Raw genomic sequence first — 24,869 nt, 5'->3', positions numbered from 1 at the left:
GTAGAAGAGATCATTTCGCATGGCCAACTCTAATCACTTGATCTATCTCCATTAAACTTTCTCTTGTGGGTCATCACATCAAAATTATCATGTATCTGTCAAAACCTTATTCTTTGGATGACCTTAGGACAGGGATTACAAAGACAATCCTTTTAGTCACTGAGCAGCAGTTGATTAAAATTTTTTAACTACAAAGTTTAAAAACTGAATATAGCAATGTATAATATAAGATGGTGATTATGTTGAATATCAGTATGAAAAATCAATATTTACAAATAATTTTCCAAATGTTTTTAAAGTTTGTAGCATTTATACTTTTTATAATGAAAATTAAAACTATTATTATTTTTGGCCATTGTATTTCAGTACTTTTAGAAGTGATGATTACATGGATGTGGGTTTATTCCTTCCATGATCCAAATTATAAACTCTTCATGTAACTTGGTAGCCAAAGGGACTAAAGTAGCCAAAATCACTCATTACATAGTAGCTAATTTTCTGATAGGTCTATGAATGTAATGTGGCTGATCTCCATATGACAGACTTAGTTAAATCTTTTAGTGCAGTAAGATCTACCAAAGCTTTTATTCTACTGGCATAGTCTTTGAGAATCCACAATGCCATAATGAAGCAACACAAAAGAACTCTCAATGGGGGCACTATTATTTATCAGATATAAATGACATAGAGAGTTTGATGGACTATAAAATATTTAAGAATTATAGTTAAAAGTTAAAACAAGGAAGGGCCAGTATTCATTCTCTTCTTATCTCCATACACATAAAATCTCTATAAACATAAATAAAAAGATAGGAGAATTAAAATAAACGAATAGTCCCAAGAAATATGAAAGACATAAAATGTCATAATAGAGAATTAAGAGTTGGTTAGAGATTTCTGGGGGTGGAGCCAAAATGGCAGAATGAAGCCAGGTCAAATTATTAGCCAACCCTCTGAACGGAGTCCAGAATAAGAGAGACTATGAATAAACAGAATGAAAGAATTCTCCAATTTAAGGTAGATTGGAAGGAATTCAAGAAAGAGCAATCTCACTGAAGTCAGAGTGAGGGTCTTAATCACAGAAGACCAGCAACTGAGATCTTTTGTCCTGACTCAATAAAATTGTAGCAGATCAGACCAGTGGGGCAGCCTCCATCCCCAATGTAGAAGGCAAACTACCAACTAGGGAGACCAGGCAACAACAGGTAGGACTAAATCAGGTTACCCTCAACACTGTGAGCAAGATGCTAACCAAATACATGGGGCCCTTGTGCTCAGAGCCAAAGCTCAAAGTAGCATAAGAAGCTTGGGATAGAGCCTCTTATGTCCCAGGAGAAGATCTTACCTTTTAAAGTCAGAAAATGGTGGGTGGGGGTGGGAGATAGAGAGAAGAAAAAAAAAATGAGTAAGGAACAAAAGAGAACCTTGACCATAGAAAGGTACTATGGTTACAGGGGAAGACCAAAATACCAACTCAGAAGAGAACAAATGCCCACATATGAAATTCCAAGGGTGGATAAGAATTGATTTCATGACCAAAGAACCTTCTTGGAAGAAGAGCTCATCAAGGATTTTTAAAATCAAATAAGAGAGATACAAGAAAAATTGGGAAAATAAATGAGAGGTGTGCAAGAGAAAGTCAACAGCTTGGAAAAGGAAATTCCTTTTTTATGATCAGGCTATATCTTTTTTTTTTTAAGCTTTTTATTTTCAAAACGCATGGACAATTTTTTAACATTAATTTGCAAAATCTTGTATTCCAATTTCCCCTTCCTCCCCCCCCCATACCTTCCTTAGATGGCAAGCAATCCAATATATGTTAAACATGGTAAAAATATATATTAAATCCAATATATGCATACATATTTATACAATTTTCTTGCACAAGAAAAATCAGATTATAAAGGAAAAAAATGAGAAAGAAAATAAAATGCAAGTGAACAACCACAAAAAGAGTGAAAATATTATGTTGTGATCTACACTCAGTTCCCACAGTCCTCTCTTTGGATGTAGATGGCTCTCTTTATCACAAGATCATTGGAACTGGCCTGAATCATCTCAAGCTAAAAGAGCCACATACATCAGAATTGATCATTATATAATCTTGTTGCCATGTACAATGATCTCCTGGTTCTGCTCATTTCACTTAGTATCAGTTCATGTAAGTCTCTTCAAGGCTCTCTGAAATCATCCTGCTAATCATTTCTCATAGAACAATAATAGGAAAGCAATTCCTTAAAAAAATATAATTGGTCAAATGCAAAAAAAAAAAAAAATGCACTGAAGAAACCAGTTCCTTAAAAAATACAACTGATCAAATGCAAAACAAATCTAATGAAGAAAACAACACTTTAAAAAATTTAATTAATCTAATGAAAAAGGAAATTAAAAAGCTAACTGAAGAAAATCATATATTAAAACCAAAAATTAGGCAAATAGAAGCTAATGACTATGAAAAATCAAGAATCAGTCTAAAAAAAAAGAGACACAAATGTAAATTTCCTCATTGGAAAAAAACTAACTTGGAAAACACCAGGAGGAACAATTGAAAAACCACTAGACTACCTGAAAACCATGACCAAAAAAAAAAAAAAAATCCTGGACAGCATTATACAAGAAATCATCAAAGAAAACTGCCCTGATATAGTAGAACCAGAGGGCAAAATAGTCATTGAAAGAATCCACTGATCACCACCTCAGAGAGATCCCACTAAGAAAATTCCAAGAAATACTGGTGAAAAACTCCAGAATTATAAGCTAAAGGAAAAAAATACTATAGGATGCCAGGCAAAAACAATTTATGTAGAGGGGAGCCACAGGATTATCTAGGATTTGGCATCTTCTACAGTTAGAGGCCCTGGAATACCATATTCTGAAAGGCAAAGGACCTTGGATTACAACCAAGAATCAATTACTCAGAATGAGCATCATTTTTCAGGGGAGGAGGTGGACCTTTAATCAAATGGGACTTTCAATCATTTCTACTGAAAGATCAGAACTAAACAAGGAATTTGATCTACAAATATAATATTCAAGAGAAACATAAAAAGGTAAACAGCAAAGGAAAAAACCCATTAAAGATTATTTAAAGGTTAAACCACTTACATCTCCACCTTGGAAAAAAATACTTGCAACTCTTGATAATTGCATCTTTCATTAGGGCAGTTAGAAGTAGAATACATAGAGAATGCAGGTATAAATTAACTCTGATATGATATTAAAAAAAAGATATTAAGGAGTAGAAAAAGGTTTATATTGAGGAAAAAGTAAAATGGGATAAAGAGATTACATAAAAAGGCACAAAAGACCTATGAGAATAGAGGGAAAGGAGAGAGGGTGATGAGATCTGTCTGAAGCTTAATCTCATCAGTTTTGGCTCAAAGAGGGAATTGCATATTGATTCAGGAGAATATAGAAATTTATTTTATTCTAAGTAGGAGAAAGGGGAAAGAAAAGGGAAGAGCTGGATAGAAGGGAGGTTATGTTCTAGGAGGTTGTAGTCAGAAACAAAACACTAGTGAGGAGGAACAGGATGGAAAGAAAAAAATTATATACAAGGGAGAAAAGATGAAGGGAAACATAATGCTGGTAATCATGACTATGAATGTGAATGGGATGATAAATAAATTCATAAAATGAAAGAAGATAGCAGAGTAGATTAAAAACCAGAATCCCACAACATTTTGTTATTAAGAAACATATTTGAAACAGAGAGATACACACAGAGTATGGGTAAAAGGCTGGAGCAAAATTATTTCATGTTTCAGGTGAAGCAAAAAAGCAAGGGTAACAATTTTGATCTGAGATGAGGCAAAAGCAAAAATAGATGGAATTAAAAGAGTTAAGGAAGGAAGCTATCTTTTTAAAAGGTAGCATAGACAATGAAGTAAAATCAACACTAAACATATATATGTGAAGTGGTACAGCATCCAAATTTTTAGAGAAGTTAGTCAGTTACAGGAAGAAATGGACAGCAAAACTACACTAGTGGAGAAACTCAACTTCCCCTCTCAGAATGAGATAAATCTAAACACAAAATAAACAAAGAAATTAGGGAGGTTAATAGAATCTTACAAAATACATACATTTTCCATAATACAATTATGGAGAAAATTGAATGGGAATAGAAAGGAATATTTTCTTCCCAGTGGTACATGGTACCTGTACAAAAAGTGACCATAAAGTAGGGCATAAAAATCTCACAATCAAATGTACAAAGATAGAAATAATAAATGCATACTTTTCAGGTCATGATGCAATAAAAATTATATTCCATAAGGGCCAGGGAAAAACAGATTAAAACCAATTGGAAATTAATCTAATCCTAAAGAATGAGTGAGTCAAACAACAAATCATAGAAGCAACCAATAGTTTTATCCAAGGTAATGTCAATAATGAGACAATATATCAAAACTTATGGGATGCAAAGAAAGAACACTGGGAGATGAATATAAACTGCTTGCATTCTTGTTTTTCTTCCCGGATTATTTATACCTTCTGAATTCAATTCTCCCTGTGCAACAAGAAAACTGTTTGGTTCTGCACACATATATTGTATCCAGGATATACTGTAACCTATTCAACATGTAAAGGACTGCTTGCCATCTGGGAGAGGGGGTAGATGGAGGGAGGGGAAAAATCGGAACAGAAGTGAATGCAAGGGATAATGCTGTAAAAAATTACCGTGGCATGAGTTCTATCAATAAAAAGTTATTAAAAAAAAAAAAACTTATGGGATGCAGCCAAAGCAGCTCTTAGGGGAAGCTTTATATTTCTAAATGCTTACATGAATAAAATAGAGAAAAAGGAGATCAATAAAGTGGGCACACAAGTAAAAAAGGACAAATTAAAACCTCCTAATTAAGTACCAAATTAGAAATTCTGAAAATCAAAGGAGCTAGTAATAAAACTGAAAGCAATAAAACTATTAAATTAATAAATAAAACTAAGAGTTGGTTTTATGAAAACAAAAACAAAAAAAAATAGATAAACCTTTGGTTAATTTAATTTGAAAAAGAAAAAAAATTACCAACATCAAAAATGAAAAGTGTGAACTTACCATCAATGAAGAAGAAATTAAAGCAATAATCAGGAGTTATTTTGTTTCAACTATATGCCAACAAAATTAAAATGACAATCTAAGTGAAATGGATGAATATTTAGAAAAATATAATTTGCCCATATTAATAAAAATAAATAGAATACTTAAATAACCCCAATTTTAGAAAAAGAAACTGAACAAGCCAACAATGAATTCCCTAAAAAGTGAATGCTACCAAAAATTTAAAGAACAATTAATTTCAACATTACATAAACTATTTGGAAAAATAGATGAAGAAATCCTATCAAATTCCTTTTATGTCACAAATATGTTATTGATACCTAAACCAGAAGAGCCAAAATAGAGAAAGAAAATTATAGACCAGTCTCCCTAATGAATATTTATGCAAAAATTTTAAATAAAATATTACCAAAGCAATTACAACAAATTATTAGCAGGATAAGACACTATGAATAAGTAGGATTTATAGCAGGAATGCAGGGATGGTTATTGAACCATAAGGAAAACTATAGGCATAATCTACCATATCAGTTACAAAACTACAGAAATCATATGATAATTTCAAAAAGTACAGAAAAATATTTTGACAAAATAAGCACCCATTCCTATTAAAAACACAAGGGAGCATAGGAATAAATGGAATTTTCCTTAAAATGATAAGTAGCATCTATTTAAAACCATCAGTAAGCATTATATATAATAGAGAAGTGCTAGAAACTTTCCCAATAAGATCAGGGTCAAATAAGAATGCCCATTAATACCATTATTATTAAATATTTGTTAGAAATGTTGGCTTTTGAAATAAGAAAAAGAAAAAGAAAAAAATTAGAATAGGCAATGAGGAAATAAAACTATCACTCTTTGCAGATGATTAGAGGATCCTAGAGAATCAATCAAAAAACTACCTGAAATAATTCATAACATTAGCAAAGTTGCAGGCTATAAAATATACCCACATAAAATCATCAGCATTTGTATATATTACCAACAAAGCCCAGCAGTAAAAGGTAGAAATTCTTTTTAAAACAACTGTAGACAAAATATTTGGGTTTCTACCTGCCAAGACAAACCAGAAAGTACATGAACACAATTACAAAACACTTTTCACACAAATAAAGTCAGATCTAAACAGTTGGAAAAATATCACTGCTTATGGGTAGTCTGAACTAATATAATAAAAATGGCAATTCTACCTAATCTAGTCTGCTTGTTCAGTGCCATGCTAATCAAACTGCCAAAAAAATTACCTTAAACAAAATTCATCTGGAAAAAGGAAAGAATATCAAGGGAATTAATGAAAAAAAAAAAAAAAAGCAAGCAATGGTAGCCTAGCAGTACCAGACCTAAAGCAGCAGTCATCAACACCATTTGATACTGGCTAAAAATAAGGGTGTTAAGTCAGTGGAATAGATAAGGTATATGAACACAATAATCAATACTACAGTGATCTACTGTTTGATAAATCCAAAGACTCCAGCTTTTGGGATAAGAACTCACTATTTGATTTGGGAACACTGGAAAGTAATATGAGTGAAACTTGGCACAGACCTTTATATCACACCCCCTAAGATCGGTACATGATTTAGGTATAAAGGTTGATATTACAAGCAAATTAGAAGAACAAGGGACTGCTTGTCTCTCAGACCTATGGAGAAGGGAGGAATTTATGGCCAAAGAACTAAAGACTATTAAGAAATGTAAAATGAATAATTTTTATTACATTAAATTATAAAGTTTTTGCACAAATAAATAACTAATGCAGACAAGATTAGAGGAAATTCCAAAAGGCTGGGAAACAATTTTTACAGCCAGTGTTTCTGATAAAGGCCTTATTTCTAAAATATATAGAAAAGTGAGTCAAAATTGATAAATGATCAAAGGATATGAACAATTTTAAGATGAAAGAAATTAAAGCCATCAATAATCATATGAAAAGATGCTCTAAATCACTAGTGGAAAAATGTAAATTAAAACAATTCTGAGGCATCACCTCACACCTATCACACTGAATGTTGGAGTGGAAGTGAGAAAAGGAACACTAATACATTGTTGGTGGAGTTGTGAACTGATCCAACCATTCGGGAAAGCAGTTTGGAACTATGCCCAAAGGCCTGTAAAATGTGCATACTCTTTTATTCAGCAGTGCTACTAGTAGGTTTGTATTCCAAAAAAAATCAGAAAAGAGGGAAAAGGACTCACATGTGTAAAAATACAGCAGCTCTTTTTTGTAGGCGAAGAATTGGAAAATGAATGGATGCCCCTTAGTTGGGAAATGGCTGAATAAGTTATGGTATATGAAAGTAATAGAATATTATTGTTCTATAAAAAATGATAAATGGGTTAATTTTAGAAAAGCTTGGAAAGATTGATATAAACTGATGCTCAGTGAAGCAAGCAGAACTAGGAAAACACTGTACACAGCAATAAGACTGTATGATAATCAACTATGATAGATTTGGTTCTCATCAATTCAGTGATCCAAAGCAATTCCAATAAACTTTGGATGGAAAACGCCATCTAAATCCAGAGAGAGAACTATGGAGACTGAATATTTTCACCTTTTCCCCATAGTTTTTCTTTTTCTTGTAATTTTTCCCTTTTTGTTCTGATTTTTCTCTCTCAACACGACTCATATGGAAATATGTAAAAAAAAATGTACCTGCATAATCTTAAATAAATAATTGTTTAAAAAAAAGTTTTGGTTAGATATTTCCTAGCCACAAACAGCCATACTCATACTTTGAGAAAACAGTGCTGCTAGAAACCTTTAGAGCCTTTAAGGGTTTGAACCCTTAAAGAACAAGCCTTGGTGTACCTTGTCTTTTTTAAGCTAGAATCAGAGATTAGGGTGATTCTGAAAACAGAGTTTTGAAACTGGATCCTTCTGGAAAAGGTCCAATCATGTAACTAATGATGGATTCTCTGTGACATTCAGGACTTGCTCTCAAAGTCTGGTGCTTTCCTAGGGCACTAAAAGTAGTATTTAAGCAACATAAAAATATTTGTGGTACATTTAAGGAACATTCAGTTGCTTCAGTGACAAAGTGTCTTGCTACAAATGAAAAAAAAAATCAGCAAGAGTCCAGAAGTCCAATTGAAGAGAGCAAATGACTAATTTTCAGTGATCAGCATTGTGAAAAAGTAGTACAAAATGGAGTATGTTTGGAGTTAGCTGTCAGCTGAAAGGAATAACTAGTATTTCCTCTGTCATTTTCACACAAAGACAAGAAATGTGGTAGTGTGGCTAAAGGGAGAAATAAAACACCAGTAACAAAGGAAGTTGTTTTTGTTTTACCTTAGAGTTGGGGAGAAGTTGGTATAGACTAAAAAGGAAAATGAGTAATTCCCTCTTTTAAGAAAAAAAAAAGATAGTTGAAATCCTCCTAGCAAAGAAGAAAGTATGAAGAGCTGAAAGTAAAAATCAGTTTCCTATGGTTAGAATTTATGCCACATTCCTATACAAACAAGTCATTATTTGCATAACTGATAAGCAATATATTCACACACTGTCAACACTGTACCTATTTAGCCTCAGAGTTGGAAATATTCCAAGTTTACAAGCTTGATAAGCTTGGATACCTTGCAGCAGCTAAATCTTTTTTCTCAGTGAGTCAAACTAGGACACCTTTATAATGTGGAAATTCTCCAGAGGATTCATTGGCAATTGTCCTCTGAATTAACTTGTGTCTTACAGGTTACACTGGAGATTTCTTGTTCTTTGTAACTTAACTTCAACTCCTAAAGAACATTCCTATAAATGATAGTTCTAAACATAGAGATAGACTATCTTCTGAAGTAGGGGTTTGCTGTGTGAATTTTTTGCCAAATGAATATTTATTTAATAAGTGCCAAGGATTGATTTTTGGAAATAAACAATTATTCAAAATACACACTTCTGTAATACTTTTGAAAGAAAATATTTGTGTACTAAATAAAAGAAAACTACTAACCTCTGAAGTTGCTATGTCAGTGAAGGTATTTAATGCTCGCTCAACATTGGCTTTCTGCTTGGTTGCCATCAGGCAATAGTTCTCCATTATTCGAAGTTGTGTCTGACCTTGGACTGTCTGAGGCTTTAGTTCTTTGAGGAGCTTTTCAGCTGTTTGCACAGCTAATCGCACAGATTCTTGCTTTGCAGTAGAATTTCTATATAAAGAAACAAATGGCAGCTAGAGCACTGGCCCTAAAGTGAGGAGGACCTGAGTTCAAATCCAGCCTCAGACATATAACACTTCCTTGCTGTGTGACCCTGAGAAAGTCACTTAATCTCAACTACCTCACCCTCCCAAAAGGAAACAAATAATATAACTCTACATACACAAAACACATACACACATATACTCCAATCACTCCCTCCTGATTATTAAATAAGGGAGATTATTTTAAGTGGCCTTGTTTTAAAAAAAACAGGTCACAATTCTTTTCCTAATATAAAGTATGATAGTTAAGAATAATAAACATTTTTTAAAAAAGACAAGATGAACCTAGCTTTTAATGAGAGAATGTTCATCAATTCTGATTTCTTATGGAATAAAAGGAAAATTTACATGATATTTGTGGGACATGACAATATCTCTTGTGTTATTAATGTTAGTTTAGCAGAAGTTGTAAATTAATGAAATTAGCAAGCAATATTATTAACATGGAAATGACAGGATAAATATTTATAAAAATGGTAAATTTCCTCATACTGTGACATTGTCAAATGACTACTTTATAAATAAAATTTATTAAAATTACTCTTGAAAAATGCCAGTAGGTACCAAACCCAATAGATATTTTTCAGTCCTCATTCTGTTTTGTCCAGTATTTAACCCTGTTAAAATACCCCTCACCCCCTTTGCTAAACTTTTTTCTATTCTATTTCTGGTGATGTTACCCAATCCAGGTTTTCTACCTTTCTGATTACTTTCTTGTTTGTTTGTTTTTCTACCCTTCTGTTTTTCTTCATTGTTTGCTTTACTTAAGGCTTGGTTCTTGACTTTTTGTTCTTTGCTCTAAACTCTGCATTAGGGGATCTCAAAAGGACTCATTTACTCTTACAACTTTAATTATAATTTATATGCAGATAAAAATCAAAATGCCATAACCTCTTTTTAAAAGGGTTCTGATTCTGCATTTACATCTAGTTACTGTACATTTCCATTTGGATGTTACATCACATTTAACATTATGCCCTCTCACATATATGTGATATATATATACACACACACACTTTCCCTTCTACTGCCAAGACTATGGTCTTAAGTCTTTACCATCTCATGACCTGAGTACTAAAATAACCACTTAATTGTTTTCCTTATTTTCAACCTTCAAACTAATATGCATATTATTATCAGATTAAGTTTTCTAAAAACACTGTTTTTATCCTATTATTTTCCTGCTCCTAGAATTCCCTGTCCTGCTAGTTAGTGGATAATTTTTTATGTCTCCAACCTGACTTTTCAATTTAATTTCCTATTATTATTCTTCCTCCCTGGTTTATTTTAATCAGGCTGATCTAGTTGGATTTCCCTAAACAAGGTTTCAGTCTACTCATTTGTGTGTCTTTGTCATTTCCCTCACTTGAATTAACTTTCTAATCCTATTATTCTCCAAAGTCCAGTTCAAGTCTACGTTCTGAACTCATTTTTTTTTTTTGTCTTTAGTTTTATTTGGGTAATTGATAGTTATCTTGCGATGTTACTAAGTTATTTCATGGATGTTAGAACTTAGCCTTCAACTAAATGAGAGATTCCCTGTGGTAGAACTGAAAACACATGATACTCAGCCTTTGTATATTGATATTTGGCTACTATGTAGCTAAGAATGCATTAAAAAATTCAGCAATTTACCCTGCATTTATTCCAAACTAATTAAATCTATTTCAATCCAACATATGATTGAATGCCAACTACGTAAAAGATAGTATGCTCAGTCATACAAGGGATAAAAGACATATATTTCACAGTAACTTCAAGTAATTTATAATCAAATAGGCAGTGGACAAAATCACAAAGAATTATAATACAAGTCAAAAGAAACTAAATCTAAAGAGATTAAAAAAAATGAGAGTTCTTACTTTAGTGGGGGTAGGAATTAAAGAAGGATTAATGGAAGAGATGGCATTTAGGAAGGTACTTGGAAGAGATATTGCAGAAAGAACATAAATAAAGATGTAAAGAGATGAGAGCTCAAAATACTCAGCAAGTTCAGTTTAACTGAAATGTAGAGTACTGAAAAGTTAAGTGGTAAGAAATAGGGCCAGAGAAACAAATCTGAATTCCAGGATGAATTCTGTACTTTATTCTATAGGCAATGGGAACCACTTTAGACCTTTGAACAAGTGAATATCAGGATTAGAGCTGTCCTTCGGGAAGATGAATCTGGCAATGACAGCTCATTTTTATAATTATAATCTGGTTCTTATTCAGTGAAATTCTAACTTCTTTCTCTGCTCTGTTCCAAAAACCAAAAGATCAATTATGTAGTTGAGACTAGTCTATAGTGCTCTTACTAGAACTTTACTTTTTCTAGTACACTGATTACATACCTCTCTCTTAACCAAGCAGTTAAAAATAAAAAGTGATAAATTGTGACTTACCCTAAGTCTCCATCCAGATTTTCAAATACTTCACCTCCTACAGTTTCATTATCTGGGTTCAAACAGATTTCTATCATGTTATAAACAGCATTTTGACCCCAGTCACTGTCTTTCCGAGCTTTATTAAAATGTCGAAGTGCCTCATTTGGTTCTCCAGTATACCTTGGTAGGGTTAAAAACAACAAATCACAAAGTATTTATTGTTTTTTTCCTTCACGTATATAACTACGATATTTAAACTTTCAATTAATTTTCTATATTTGTATCAAATATATAGTATAAGAACATTCCACAATGTTCAGATTGTGAAATAAAAAGCTAAGTTTCAATTTGACACAGTGGTAGAATTAAACAAAACTGTTATATGGGAAATTTATTTACCAAAGATAAAGTCCTCTACAGTATTGAAATCCTGGCTCCATTTTGGCTCTGGCACTATGTTTCTCAGCCATTGAAAGAAACCTTGGAACATCTTCAAATTTTCCAGCTCTTCTTAGTAAATCAATTAAGCGAGATAGAGTTGTATAATTATCTGGCAACACATAATATTTAAGATTTGAACAAAATGGTAAATGAAATTTTAAACATAATTGAAAATATATTTCCTTCTTTTTCCCCCATAGTATTTTATTTTTCCTAATACATATAAAGATAGTTTTCAACATTCATTTCTGTAAGAATTTGTATTCCAAATTTTTGTTCCCTCCCCAAGATAGCAAGCAATCTGATATGTAGATAAACATGTACAATCCTTCTAAACATATTTACAGTATATTTCAAAGGTAAACATGAAAGCTTATATTATGATGGATGGATAAAAATGTTATTGGATGAACTACTGGATGAGAACTAAGTTATATTGGTGGTTAGTCTGATCTTGGCAGTCTACACCATCAACTCTGAAAGATAACATTTTTTTGGGATTTGTTACTAATTCCTCTTCTAGGACCACTGGCATCTAAGTATATGAGCCATATTTTACTTTAAAATAATTCCTAAAATTTCCATGCTACATAATTCAAGATCTATGTGCTGTATCACTTTTGATCTCCAAGTTCTCTTTTATAATTACATGCATGTATTCATGTATTTATGTTTAGTATAGAATTATAAATGCAAATATATTTTAAAAATTTATACTGAGAGGAAAGATAGGGATGCTTGCTGTCTAGAAAGGGTTTGATAAGTAACGTAGCTGAAGATGATGATATTCGATAGCTGGCAAACTAAGAGATTTATTTCTTTATTTTCTTTCAGATATGTACATACAAAGTATACAAAGAGAGCTGAAATATGTAATCGATATTTTAGACATTTAGTGGTCTTAATTCTCCACATAAAATAATTAACTTTGTTTTCTGAATATAACAAATTTTCATTCCCAAGAAACTTTTCTTGATTACTGACATTTTTGATGACTATACTTTTATTTAGTGCATTCAAATTTTTTTAATACATTTCTTCAGCATTTAAACATAAAAATCTTATACAAGGTAAATTAGCACTCAACCATATTATGTTTGTAATCCTTAAGTTTTCTTCATTTGTGCATGTTGTGCATCTCTGGCTAAATTAAGTAGAAGATCACTGTTAGAATCCTTACGAAGTGTTAAGTCACTAGAGTTGATAGAAACAATGCTTATGTAATTGGTTCACACCTTTCGAGTTCATACCTTTGGGAGCGTTTATACATTAGAGACCACACATTAGAGCGCATACCTTTAAGTGAGTTTACACATTAGAGGTCACACTTCAGAGTTCACACCTTTAGAGAGCTTATAAAAACTAGAAGCCTCCAGGAAGAGGAGGAGACATCGGGAGATTCACAAGTCAAGAGTCAGTTGAAGAGATTGAGAGCCAGAATTCAGTAGGGAGAGGAGAACCAAGATTCAGAGGGAGCTGGAGGTGACAAAAGACAAGCTGCAAGAACTCTTGGAACCAAGGAGGGAGAGAGGTCTCTAAGAAAACTAACTGGGCTATTTTGGAAGAGACAATAAAAGATTTGAACTTTTATCAGCTGGCTGCATTTGGAGTGATTATTACTTTGACCTGAAACAAAGGTTGCCTCCAGAGAACCTACTTCCCAGAGAACCATCATATTTTAGAAAAAAGAAGAACATTACAGATCACATCTACTTTTGTATAAGCACCTTGTACAATATAGGATACAGAGATGATCCATGAACATAACCGATTGACCTGAAGCCTAGGGTGAAGGGTTTCTTTGCCATTTTAAAATGTAATGAATCCGTATTTGGCAATTTAATGAAGTCTATGAACTACTACTTAGACTATTTTTTAATGCATAAAATAGCACAACATAATAATATATAGTATAACAAAGGAAACTAACTTCATTGAAATTCATGAAACCTCTTAAATCTATGCACAGATGCTTTGGATCTATGGATTCAAAGTTAAGATCTACGGTATAGAAGATATTATTAGTCCTGATGATTCCTTTACTTTGAATTCTAAGCTGGATATTCCATGATAATGACAAATATCTTTGGTAAACATACATCTCCCTCTTTTATGTCTCACATGATATAAATAATCAAAGGTCAAACAAGATTATACTTGTTAGGTCTTTCAGTGATTGTTGTATAATTATGACCTATATGGGAGACATATTGTTGCAAAAAAAATTCTTAATGTGACCGTTTATTCTACAAAGCAAATAATTTTTAGCCAATAATCAATAAGCACTATAGGAATTTATATTTTTTTAAAATTTAGATCAGTTGTTCAGTTGTTAAGATATTGGTGATTACAGAATATTTTTTGTAAAAGCACTCCTGTTTTCTCCTCATAATTTCATCAAGGATGTTATGTATATATGATCTTTATATACATACAGATTATTCCCATAACATTTTGTAGTGGTGGATCATATAAAAGGCAATGAGAAATGCTTATGCATGGCAGATAGGAATATAATGTAACCTACTCCTCCCCAAGAATTGCACAAGAAAAGTAGTTTAAGGCTGATGGTGTATTAGATGGATCCCATGTGAAAGTTTTATAGGAAGACAGACACAAAAAAATCACATACAAATAAGAGATCATAGATTTAATGAAGATGCAAAGAAAAATTGTAGCTATCAGATTAAGAGGTCAGTTTGTAAAACATTTATTATACAAATGGCAAATATTTTAGGAATATTATGACCTCTGATTATTATAGCAACTTCATTAGATTGTGAACTCCTTGAGGGCAGGGACTATCTTTTGTTTCTTTTTATATCTCCAGTATTAAGCACATTGCTATTATTTTGGATAGTAGACAGTTTTGATTTCAAGACAGTTTCTGCCTATCTTCATTTTTATTTACTCTACTACTCTGCCATGCTTAGGCCCCTAGCTTTCCTGTGGTGTGACAAATATCATTAAGATTTTTAATAGATAATCATATAGTACTCTTTATGAAGAGCTCTGTTTCTAGGGGTCCTTAAGTGATTTACTCTCTGAATTCTAGGTTATGTAAAATCACTGATATTTCAAATCAACCCAAACTCTAGTTTCCTGAATTACTACAGCTTAGAATAAACAATGTAATAGTGAAAGAGCATTGGATATATACTTAGAAGAGCTGGGCTTGAGTTAGTAAGTGCCTTTACCACTTACTAACTAGCCATTTTGTTTGAATAAATTACTCTATCACCAAGTTTACTTAATTTTTTCATAGATTAAATAAAAGCTCAAACTGCATGTTGTTACAATTTCAACCTAAAGACACTGAAATTTTAGAGTTTATTTAACAACTAACCATGTCTGCAAAGCACTATGAATATTTTTTCTCATCTGACCTTCACAACAACCATACAAAACTGGTAGTTCAAATAAGATCTTAAATCTACATATAAGCAAATGGAATTGTGAAAAAAAAGCTATTAAACATTGTTGACATGGTGTTTGTTGCTGTTAGATGGTGTGCTGAAATAAGAAAGGAAAGCTCTTAGCCAACAAGAACATCAGATAGAAAATGTTAGAAACAGTTAAGTAGTTGGAGAAAGGCAAAATGGATAGAGATTGGCTGGGATGAACAGAATAGTTTGTAAACTTTTAAAATCCTATTAAAAATGTCATATTTATTTACAAATGAGTATTAACAGAAAATATACATTTCATGTCTCTCACATGTTGCCCAACACAGAAAAACATTAAAATTGCTCTTTCTGACATTTAATAAGATCATTTCTTTGCATGTTGGAAGATTCTAGGTATTAGAAAAAACAATTCTCTTCTCCCCCCAAGAAAACTTAAAATTTACTTAATCATTGATTCAGTAAGTCTGATAGATGCCTGGAGAAAAGTGTTTAGATTAAGGACAGCCTGTGCTGTCATGCAGCTTACAATTTAGTAGAAAAATAAAACACAAATTTCTCTAAGACAAAAGAATAAATGAAACACGCATTTGAGAGCAGGCAAAACAAAGCTGGGGAGGGGGGAGTTCCTTTCTGAAAAAGGAATAAGGACTTTTTTCTTCTCTGGGTTTTTGCAACAGTGCCCTGGCTCTGTACTCTATTTGTATGATCATTCTTTCTCTGTCTCCTTTACTGAATCTATCTCCATTCCATAAACACTAATATGTTTCCCTCGAGATCCTGTCCCTAATCCTCTTGTCCACAGTATCTTATTTGCTGATCTCATTAGGTTTTAATGATTTAATTAATATTTCTATGCAGATGATGCATATTCAGCCCTATCTAGTCTCTCTTCTGAGCTTTATTCTTTTATTACCAACTTTCTTTTAGATATCTCAAACTATTGTCCTAAAAAAAATTTTATACTTAAATATAAAAGAAATTTACCTTTCTACCCAAACCCTTTCCTTTTCTCAACTTCCTTATTACTGAAAAGGACACTAACATCTTTCTAGGCAGTTGGATGGCACTGTGGTTTGAGTGCTGAGCCTTGAAACAAAAGGATGAGTTCAAATCTTAGGTATTTATAATTATGTGATCTTAGGCAAGTCACTTAACACCTGCTTGAGTCAGTTTCTTTATCAAAAATGAGGATAACAGTAACTACCATCCCAGGATTATATGATAATACTGGTTAAGGTGCTTAGCACATAGCAGATTCTTAATAAATGGTGTTCCTTTTCTTTCCCCTAATCATACTAGCATCCAGACATCCAAGGTATCATCCTTCATTTCACACTTTCTTAGTATTAAATTTTGTTTCTACCTTTATAACATTTCTTCTTCATGTTCTTTCTATTCACACCACATTGGTTTAGGCGCTTATCACTTTCAACTAAACAACTGTAACTGTCTAATTGGTTGAACTGTCTCAACTCTTGTTCTACTTGAATAAAATTTTATTCCACTCAGTTGCCAAAGTGATTTCTCTATCATGTATTTATGACCTTTTAAAATAAACTTCAAGATCAAATGAACCCTTCTTCATAACCTGACACTTTTGTACCTTCCCAGTTTTCTTACATTTTATATTTCTCTATGCACTGTACAAGGGCCCACTTGCTGTTTCCACACACCATCTTCTATCAGTTTTCTTGGCTTCTTCTAGGACAGTTCAAATCCCACTTTCTTCAGGAGGCTTCTTCTAATCCTCTTGGCTACCTATGCCTTCCATCTACTGTTTATCCATCTTGCAAGTTAACTATTTATATACTATATTCTCCAAAGAATATGAATTCCTTGACAGAAGAGGCTAGTTTTGCCATTATTTGTATTCTTAGTATCTAAATAGCTGCTCAAGGCATATAATAAGCACTTCATAAATGCTTGTTGATTACATCTGAGGTAGTCAATTCATTAAGCTCATATTGTTAATAGTTGGAAGTATTTCTACCTGGTGGCAGATAATAAGATATAACTTCTAAAGCTGAAGTGAGGTAAAATTCCTAAAAAGATTAAAAAATGAGTTGCAGAGAATTATTATAAATGGTTTCTTAATGTACATTAAATAGGTCTGATTCTTTTAATTAAACAGTGAAGTCACATATTTTATTTGAAAAGAACATCTAGTGGATAGAGCACCAGCCCTGAAGTCAGAAGAACTTGGGAGTTCAAATCTGGACTCAAATACTTAACACTTCCTAGCTATATGACTCTGGGAAAGTCACTTAACCCCAAGTGCCTCAGCCAAAAAAAAAAAAAAAAAAGAATTAGGATAGATTAAAGATAAACACAATGACATTATGTGCATTCATCTACTTCAGAATTCACTGATATACTAGATGCACTATGGAAAAATGAAAAAAAAGGAAAAGAGAGGCTTAAAAAGGGAAGATGGCAAGAGAGCTGACACACTGGGAGAAAATGAAAGCTGCTTAAAGGTATTTAGCCTCACAAAGGGTAACTAAAATAAGAAATAATACTTAGATTGTAAATAATCCCCTATTAAAAACTGAAACAGTCAATCCTAAAGGCTTTAAAAATGACTTTCGCCTGCCTATTGGCATGTCAAATGATGTTCAATGATTAGGTATCAACAACATCTTTCATGAGGGAACTTCTGTTTATCTTATGCAATTCTTATCTATGTTCTCTCATAAGATTGCCACAGGAGGTCCACCCAATGTGCTAGAAGTCTTTCTCTCAAAGATATCAATGATATAGGAAATAAATAATTAGGGAAGTGGAGACTAAAACAATGAAATGGTTGATATTGAGCTTTGTTCCTTCTTAATATGTATTGTAACTGTACATTTTCATGATTGATGATAGAAGACAATAATGACCTATTTTGCTCACTTTCTCATCTCTATAAATTTTTAATAAAAAGAATCAATGTATTAATGATGAAAACATGACAAAGGACTAGGCTTTCATGGATTAATTTAAAAAATATTTTTATTTTGTTAAATATTTTCCAACTACATGTAAAAAACTTAATCATTTAAAATAATTTGAGTTCCAAATTCTCTCACTCTCTCTAATTATAAAGCAATTTGATACAATCATACATGTGAAATCATGCAAAACATATTTCCATATTAGTAACACTACAAAAGAAAAAAAATGAAACAAGAAAAATAAAGTAAAAAAAAATTATGGTACACTCTATATTCAGAGTTTATCAGTTCTCTCTGGAACAAGATAATCTCATTATGGGTGCTTTGGAATTGTCTTGGATCATGTTCTTCATCAGAAAAATAGTCTTCATAAGTGTTTCTTGTTACAGTTTTGCTGTTATGATATGCAATGTTACTCTCTGCTCACTTTACTTTGCATGAGTTTGTAAAAACTTTCCAGATTTTTCTAAAACCACTCTGCTTATCGTTTCTTACACAACAGTATTTCATCATGATCATATACCATTAGCTAAAGACATTTCTTTAGCCATTCTCAAATGATGGGTATCCCCTTTGTGGTGTTCTCTTCTTTTTGTAAAATATGATGGTTCTCTCTGGGAGCAGGCTTCTTGGGGAGGTTTTCTGGAGGCAGCCTTCATTTCAGTTCCAATCAATAATCACCTCAAACAGCCAGGGATTTAAGTAGTCTTTTATTGTCTCTTCCGAAATAGCCCCGTTAGTTTTCTTAGAGGCCTATCTCTCTGCTTGGTTCTAAGAGCTCTTGCAGCTTGTCCTTTGTCACCTCCAGCTCCCTCTGAATCTTAGTTCTACTCCTCCGAATCCTTCATTCTGCTGGACTGCAATCTATAGCTTGTCAATCTCCTGAACTCACTGACTTCTGGCTTTCAGTCTTTTTCAACTGACTTCTCCTGACTGATCTCAGCTCTTTTTATGCTCTTTTAGGGGTGTAGACTCAAAGGTTGACTCTTCCTCAGAGAGTGGGATTATGGGAGGTGTGAATTCATAAAGTTACAAAGTTAACTTTGTGTATCTCCTGTACTTATAAACTGCAATGTGTGAGCTTTAATGTGTAAACTCTCTTAAAGGTGTGAGCTCTAATGTGTGAATCAATAAACATTGTTTCTATCAATTCCAGTGAATTGTCACTAGGATTCTAACACCCTTATGTTCAATTCTTTGCATACAAAGAGCTTCTATTAATATTTTTGTAAAAAAATGGTGCTTTTTCCTTTTCTATGAGATACAGATCTAGTATTAGTATTTCTGGATCAAAAGATATGCACAATATATAGTCCTTTAGAAGCAATTCCAAATTGTTCTCCAGAAAGGTTAAACCAATTCGCAACTGTAATAATAATTATCAGTGTCCCTGTTTTTCCAACCCCCATGGAGCATTTGTCATTTACTTTTTCTCTCATGTTAGCAAATATGATAGGTATGAGATGGAATCTCAGAACTGTTTTCATTTGCATTCCTTTGATCAGTGATGATTTAAAGCATTTTTTTATGTGATAACTGAAAGCCTTTTTTTTCTTTTTCTTCTAAAAACTGCCTGTTCACTTTCTTTGATCACTTATCAATTGGGGAATAGCCCCTATTTTTATAAATTTGTCTTAGTTTCACATGTAACTTATCAAAGAAACTTGTTATAAAAAGATTCTCCCCCAGTTTCCATTTTCTTTCTAATTTTGCTGCATTAGTTTTGTTTGTTTTTTTTTTTTAATTTTTTATTTAATAATTACTTTATATTGACACTCGTTTCTGTTCCGATTTTTTTTTCCCCTCCCTCCCTCCACCCCCTCCCCTAGATGGCAAGCAGTCCTTTATATGTTGGATATGTTGCAGTATATCCTAGATACAATATATGTTTGCAGAACCAAACAGTTCTCTTGTTGCTTAGGGAGAATTGGATTCAGAAGGTATAAATAACCCGGGAAGAAAAACAAAAATGCAAATAGTTTACATTCGTTTCCCAGTGTTCTTTCTTTGGGTGTAGCTGCTTTTGTCCGTCATTTATCAATTGAAACTCAGGTCTCTTTGTCAAAGAAATCCACTTCCATCAAAATATGTCCTCATACAATATCGTTGTCGAAGTGTATAATGATCTCCTGGTTCTGGTCATTTCACTTAGCATCAGTTCATGTAAGTCTCGCCAGTCCTCTCTGTATTCATCCTGCTGGTCATTTCTTACAGAACAATAATATTCCATAACATTCATATACCACAATTTACCCAGCCATTCTCCAATTGATGGGCATCCATTCATTTTCCAGTTTCTAGCCACTACAAACAGGGCTGCTACAAACATTTTGGCACATACAGGTCCCTTTCCCTTCTTTAGTATTTCTTTGGGATATAAGCCCAATAGAAACACTGCTGGATCAAAGGGTATGCACAATTTGATAATTTTTTGGGCATAATTCCAGATTGCTCTCCAGAATGGTTGGATTCGTTCACAACTCCACCAACAATGCATTAGTGTCCCAGTTTTCCCGCATCCCCTCCAACATTCATCATTATTTTTTCCTGTCATCTTAGCCAATCTGACAGGTGTGTAGTGGTATCTCAGAGTTGTCTTAATTTGCATTTCTCTGATCAATAATGATTTGGAACACTCTTTCATATGAGTGGTAATAGTTTCAATCTCATCCTCTGAAAATTGTCTGTTCATATCCTTTGACCACTTATCAATTGGAGAATGGCTTGATTTCTTATAAATTTGAGTCAGTTCTCTATATATTTTGGAAATGAGGCCTTTATCAGAACCTTTAACTGTGAAAATGTTTTCCCAGTTTGTTGCTTCCCTTCTAATCTTGTTTGCATTGGTTTTATTTGTACAAAGGCTTTTTAAGTTGATGTAATCGAAATTTTCTATTTTGTGATCAGTAATGGTCTCTAGTTCATCTTTGGTCACAAATTTCTTTCTCCTCCACAAGTCTGAGAGATAAACTATTCTATGTTCCTCTAATTTATTTATAATCTCGTTCTTTATGCCTAGGTCATAGACCCATTTTGATCTTATCTTGGTATATGGTGTTAAGTGTGGGTCCATGCCTAATTTCTGCCATACTAATTTCCAATTATCCCAGCAGTTTTTATCAAATAATGAATTCTTTTCCCAGAAGTTAGGGGCTTTGGGTTTGTCAAACACTAGATTGCTATAATTGACTATTCTGTCTTGTGAGCCTAGCCTTTTCCACTTATCCACTAATCTATTTCTTAGCCAATACCAAATGGTTTTGGTGACTGCTGCTTTATAATATAATTTTAGATCAGGTACAGCTAGGCCACCTTCATTTGATTTTTTTTTCATTAATTCCCTTGAGATTCTCGACTTTTTATTGTTCCATATGAATTTTGTTGTTATTTTTTCTAGATCAATAAAATATTTTCTTGGAAGTCTGATTGGTATAGCACTAAATAAATAGATTAGTTTAGGGAGTATTGTCATCTTTATTATGTTCGCTCGGCCGATCCAAGAGCACTTAATATTTTTCCAATTATTTAAGTCTGACTTTATTTGTGTGGAGACTTTTTTATAATTTTGCTCATATAGTTCCTGACTTTCCTTTGGTAGATAGATTCCCAAATATTTTATGGTATCAACAGTTATTCTGAATGGAATTTCTCTTTGTATCTCTTGCTGTTGGGTTTTGTTGTTGATGTATAAAAATGCTGAGGATTTATGGGGATTTATTTTGTAGCCAGCTACTTTGCTAAAATTATGAATTATTTCCAATAACTTTTTGGTAGAATCTCTGGGATTCTCTAGGTATACCATCATATCATCTGCAAAGAGTGATAGTTTGGTTTCCTCATTGCCTACTCTAATTCCTTTAATATCTTTCTCGACTCTTATTGCTGAGGCTAGTGTTTCTAATACGATATTAAATAATAATGGTGATAGTGGGCAACCTTGCTTCACTCCAGATCTTACTGGGAAAGGTTCCAGTTTTTCCCCATTGCATATGATGCTTACTGATGGTTTTAAATATGTGCTCCTGACTATTTTAAGGAAAAGTCCATTTATTCCTATGCTCTCAAGTGTTTTTATTAGGAATGGATGTTGGATTTTATCAAATGCTTTTTCTGCATCTATTGAGATGATCATGTGGTTTTTGTTTGTTTGGTTATTGATATAGTCAATTATGCTAATAGTTTTCCTAATATTGAACCAGCCCTGCATTCCTGGTATAAATCCTACTTGGTCATAGTGTATTATCCTGGTGACAATTTTCTGTAGTCTTTTTGCTAATATTTTATTTAAGATTTTAGCATCAATATTCATTAGGGAGATTGGTCTATAATTTTCTTTCTCTGTTTTCAGCCTACCTGGTTTAGGTATCAGTACCATGTCTGTGTCATAAAAGGAGTTTGGTAGGACTCCTTCAATCCCTATTTTTTCAAATAGTTTATATAACATTGGAGTTAATTGTTCTTTAAATGTTTGGTAGAATTCACATGTAAATCCATCTGGTCCTGGGGATTTTTTCTTAGGGAGTTGATTGATAGTTTGTTCTATTTCTTTTTCTGAGATGGGACTGTTTAGGATATTTACTTCTTCCTCTGTTAGTTTGGGCAAGCTGTATTTTTGGAGGTATTTTTCTATTTCATTTAAGTTGTCGAATTTATTGGCATAAAGTTGGGCAAAGTAACTCCTAATTATTGCTCTAATTTCCTCTTCGTTAGTGGTGAGTTCTCCCTTTTCATTTTTAAGACTAACAATTTGATTTTCCTCTTTCCTTTTTTTAATCAGATTTACTAAGGGTTTGTCTATTTTGTTGGTTTTTTCATAGAACTAACTCTTAGTTTTATTAATCAATTCAATAGTTTTTTTACTTTCAATTTTATTGATCTCACCTTTTATTTTTAGAATTTCAAGTTTAGTGTTTGACTGGGGGTTTTTAATTTGTTCCTTTTCTAGCATTTTTAATTGCAAACCCAATTCATTGACCTTCTCTTTCTCTATTTTATACAAATAGGCCTCTAGAGATATGAAATTTCCCCTTATTACCGCTTTGGCTGCATCCCATACATTTTGGTATGATGTCTCATTATTATTGTTTTCTTGGGTGAAGTTATTAATTATGTCTATGATTTGCTGTTTCACCCAATCATTCTTTAGTATGAGATTATTTAGTTTCCAATTATTTTTTGGTCTACTTCCCCCTGCTTTTTTGTTGAATGTAATTTTCATTGCATCGTGGTCTGAAAAGGATGCATTTACTATTTCTGCCTTACTACATTTGAGTTTGAGGTTTTTATGTCCTAATATATGGTCAATTTTTGTATAGGTTCCATGAACTGCTGAAAAGAAAGTGTATTCCTTTCTGTCTCCATTACATTTTCTCCAGAGATCTATCATATCTAACTTTTCTAGTATTCTATTTACCTCTTTGACTTCTTTCTTATTTATTTTGTGGTTTGATTTATCTAATTCTGAGAGTGCAAGGTTAAGATCTCCCACTATTATAGTTTTACTGTCTATTTCTTCTTGCAGCTCTCTTAGTTTCTCTTTTAAGAATTTAGATGCTACCCCACTTGGTGCATATGTTTAATATAGATAGTGCTTCATTATCCATGCTACCCTTTAGCAAGATATAGTGTCCTTCCTTATCTCTTTTAATTAGATCAATTTTTGCTTTAGCTTGATCTGAGATCAGGATGGCTACCCCTGCTTTTTTGACTTCACCTGAAGCATAGTAGATTTTGCTCCAACCTTTTACCTTTAACCTGCATGTATCTCCCCGCTTCAGGTGTGTTTCCTGTAAACAACATATTGTAGGATTCTGGCTTTTAATCCATTCTGCTAACCGCTTCCTCTTTATGGGGGAGTTTACCCCGTTCACGTTTATGGTTAGAATGACCAATTCTGTATTACTTGCCATCTTGTTAACCCCGGTTTATGCTTTCCTCCCTTCTTTCCCCTTTCCCCCCCTTCCCAGTATTAAGCTTGTGAGCCCCACTTGCTTCTCACAGCCCTCCCTTTTTAGTATCCCTCCCCCCGCCTTAGAGTTCCTCCCCCTATCTTACCCCTTTCCCTCCCAGTTCCCGTATTCCCTTCCCCTTAGCTTATTCCTTCCCTTTTCACTTTTCCCTTCTCACTTTTCAATGAGATGGGAGAAGTTTCACCATAGATTGAATATGTCTTAAGATTTTTCACTTAAAGCCAATTCTGAAGGCAGTAAGATACCCACTATATTCATCCCCCTCCATTCTTTCTCTCGGATATAATAGGTTTCCTATGCCTCTTCATGAGATGTACTACCCCCACTTTACCCTTTTTCTGGTACAATGTCCTTTCCACATCAATTTCTAGAACAAGGTATACATGTATTCTTTATACATCTATATAGTCAAAATATAGTTCCCAAGATTAATCTTTACCTTTTTAGATTTCTCTTGAGTTCTATATTTGTAGATCAAACTTTTTGTTA

At 33.0% G+C, this 24,869-nt stretch overlaps 1 protein-coding gene across 1 annotated transcript in view; it reads right to left on the bottom strand.

The window, feature by feature from the left end:
- The window catches only part of TTC21B (tetratricopeptide repeat domain 21B), a 97,687-nt gene that overhangs the window by 8,305 nt on the left and 64,513 nt on the right, over positions 1 to 24,869 (bottom strand). Inside the window, exons 23-25 of the mRNA XM_051986237.1 lie at positions 12,027 to 12,177; positions 11,646 to 11,807; positions 9,013 to 9,208 (exon numbers count right to left, since the gene is read on the bottom strand). Coding sequence (XP_051842197.1) covers positions 9,013 to 9,208; positions 11,646 to 11,807; positions 12,027 to 12,177 — 509 coding nt within the window. The remainder of the gene's footprint in view (positions 1 to 9,012; positions 9,209 to 11,645; positions 11,808 to 12,026; positions 12,178 to 24,869) is intronic.

The sequence above is a fragment of the Antechinus flavipes genome, chromosome 3 (genome assembly GCF_016432865.1).
Source record: "Antechinus flavipes isolate AdamAnt ecotype Samford, QLD, Australia chromosome 3, AdamAnt_v2, whole genome shotgun sequence".
Lineage (NCBI taxonomy): Eukaryota > Metazoa > Chordata > Mammalia > Dasyuromorphia > Dasyuridae > Antechinus > Antechinus flavipes.
This window is presented reverse-complemented; position numbering and strand designations above follow the sequence as displayed.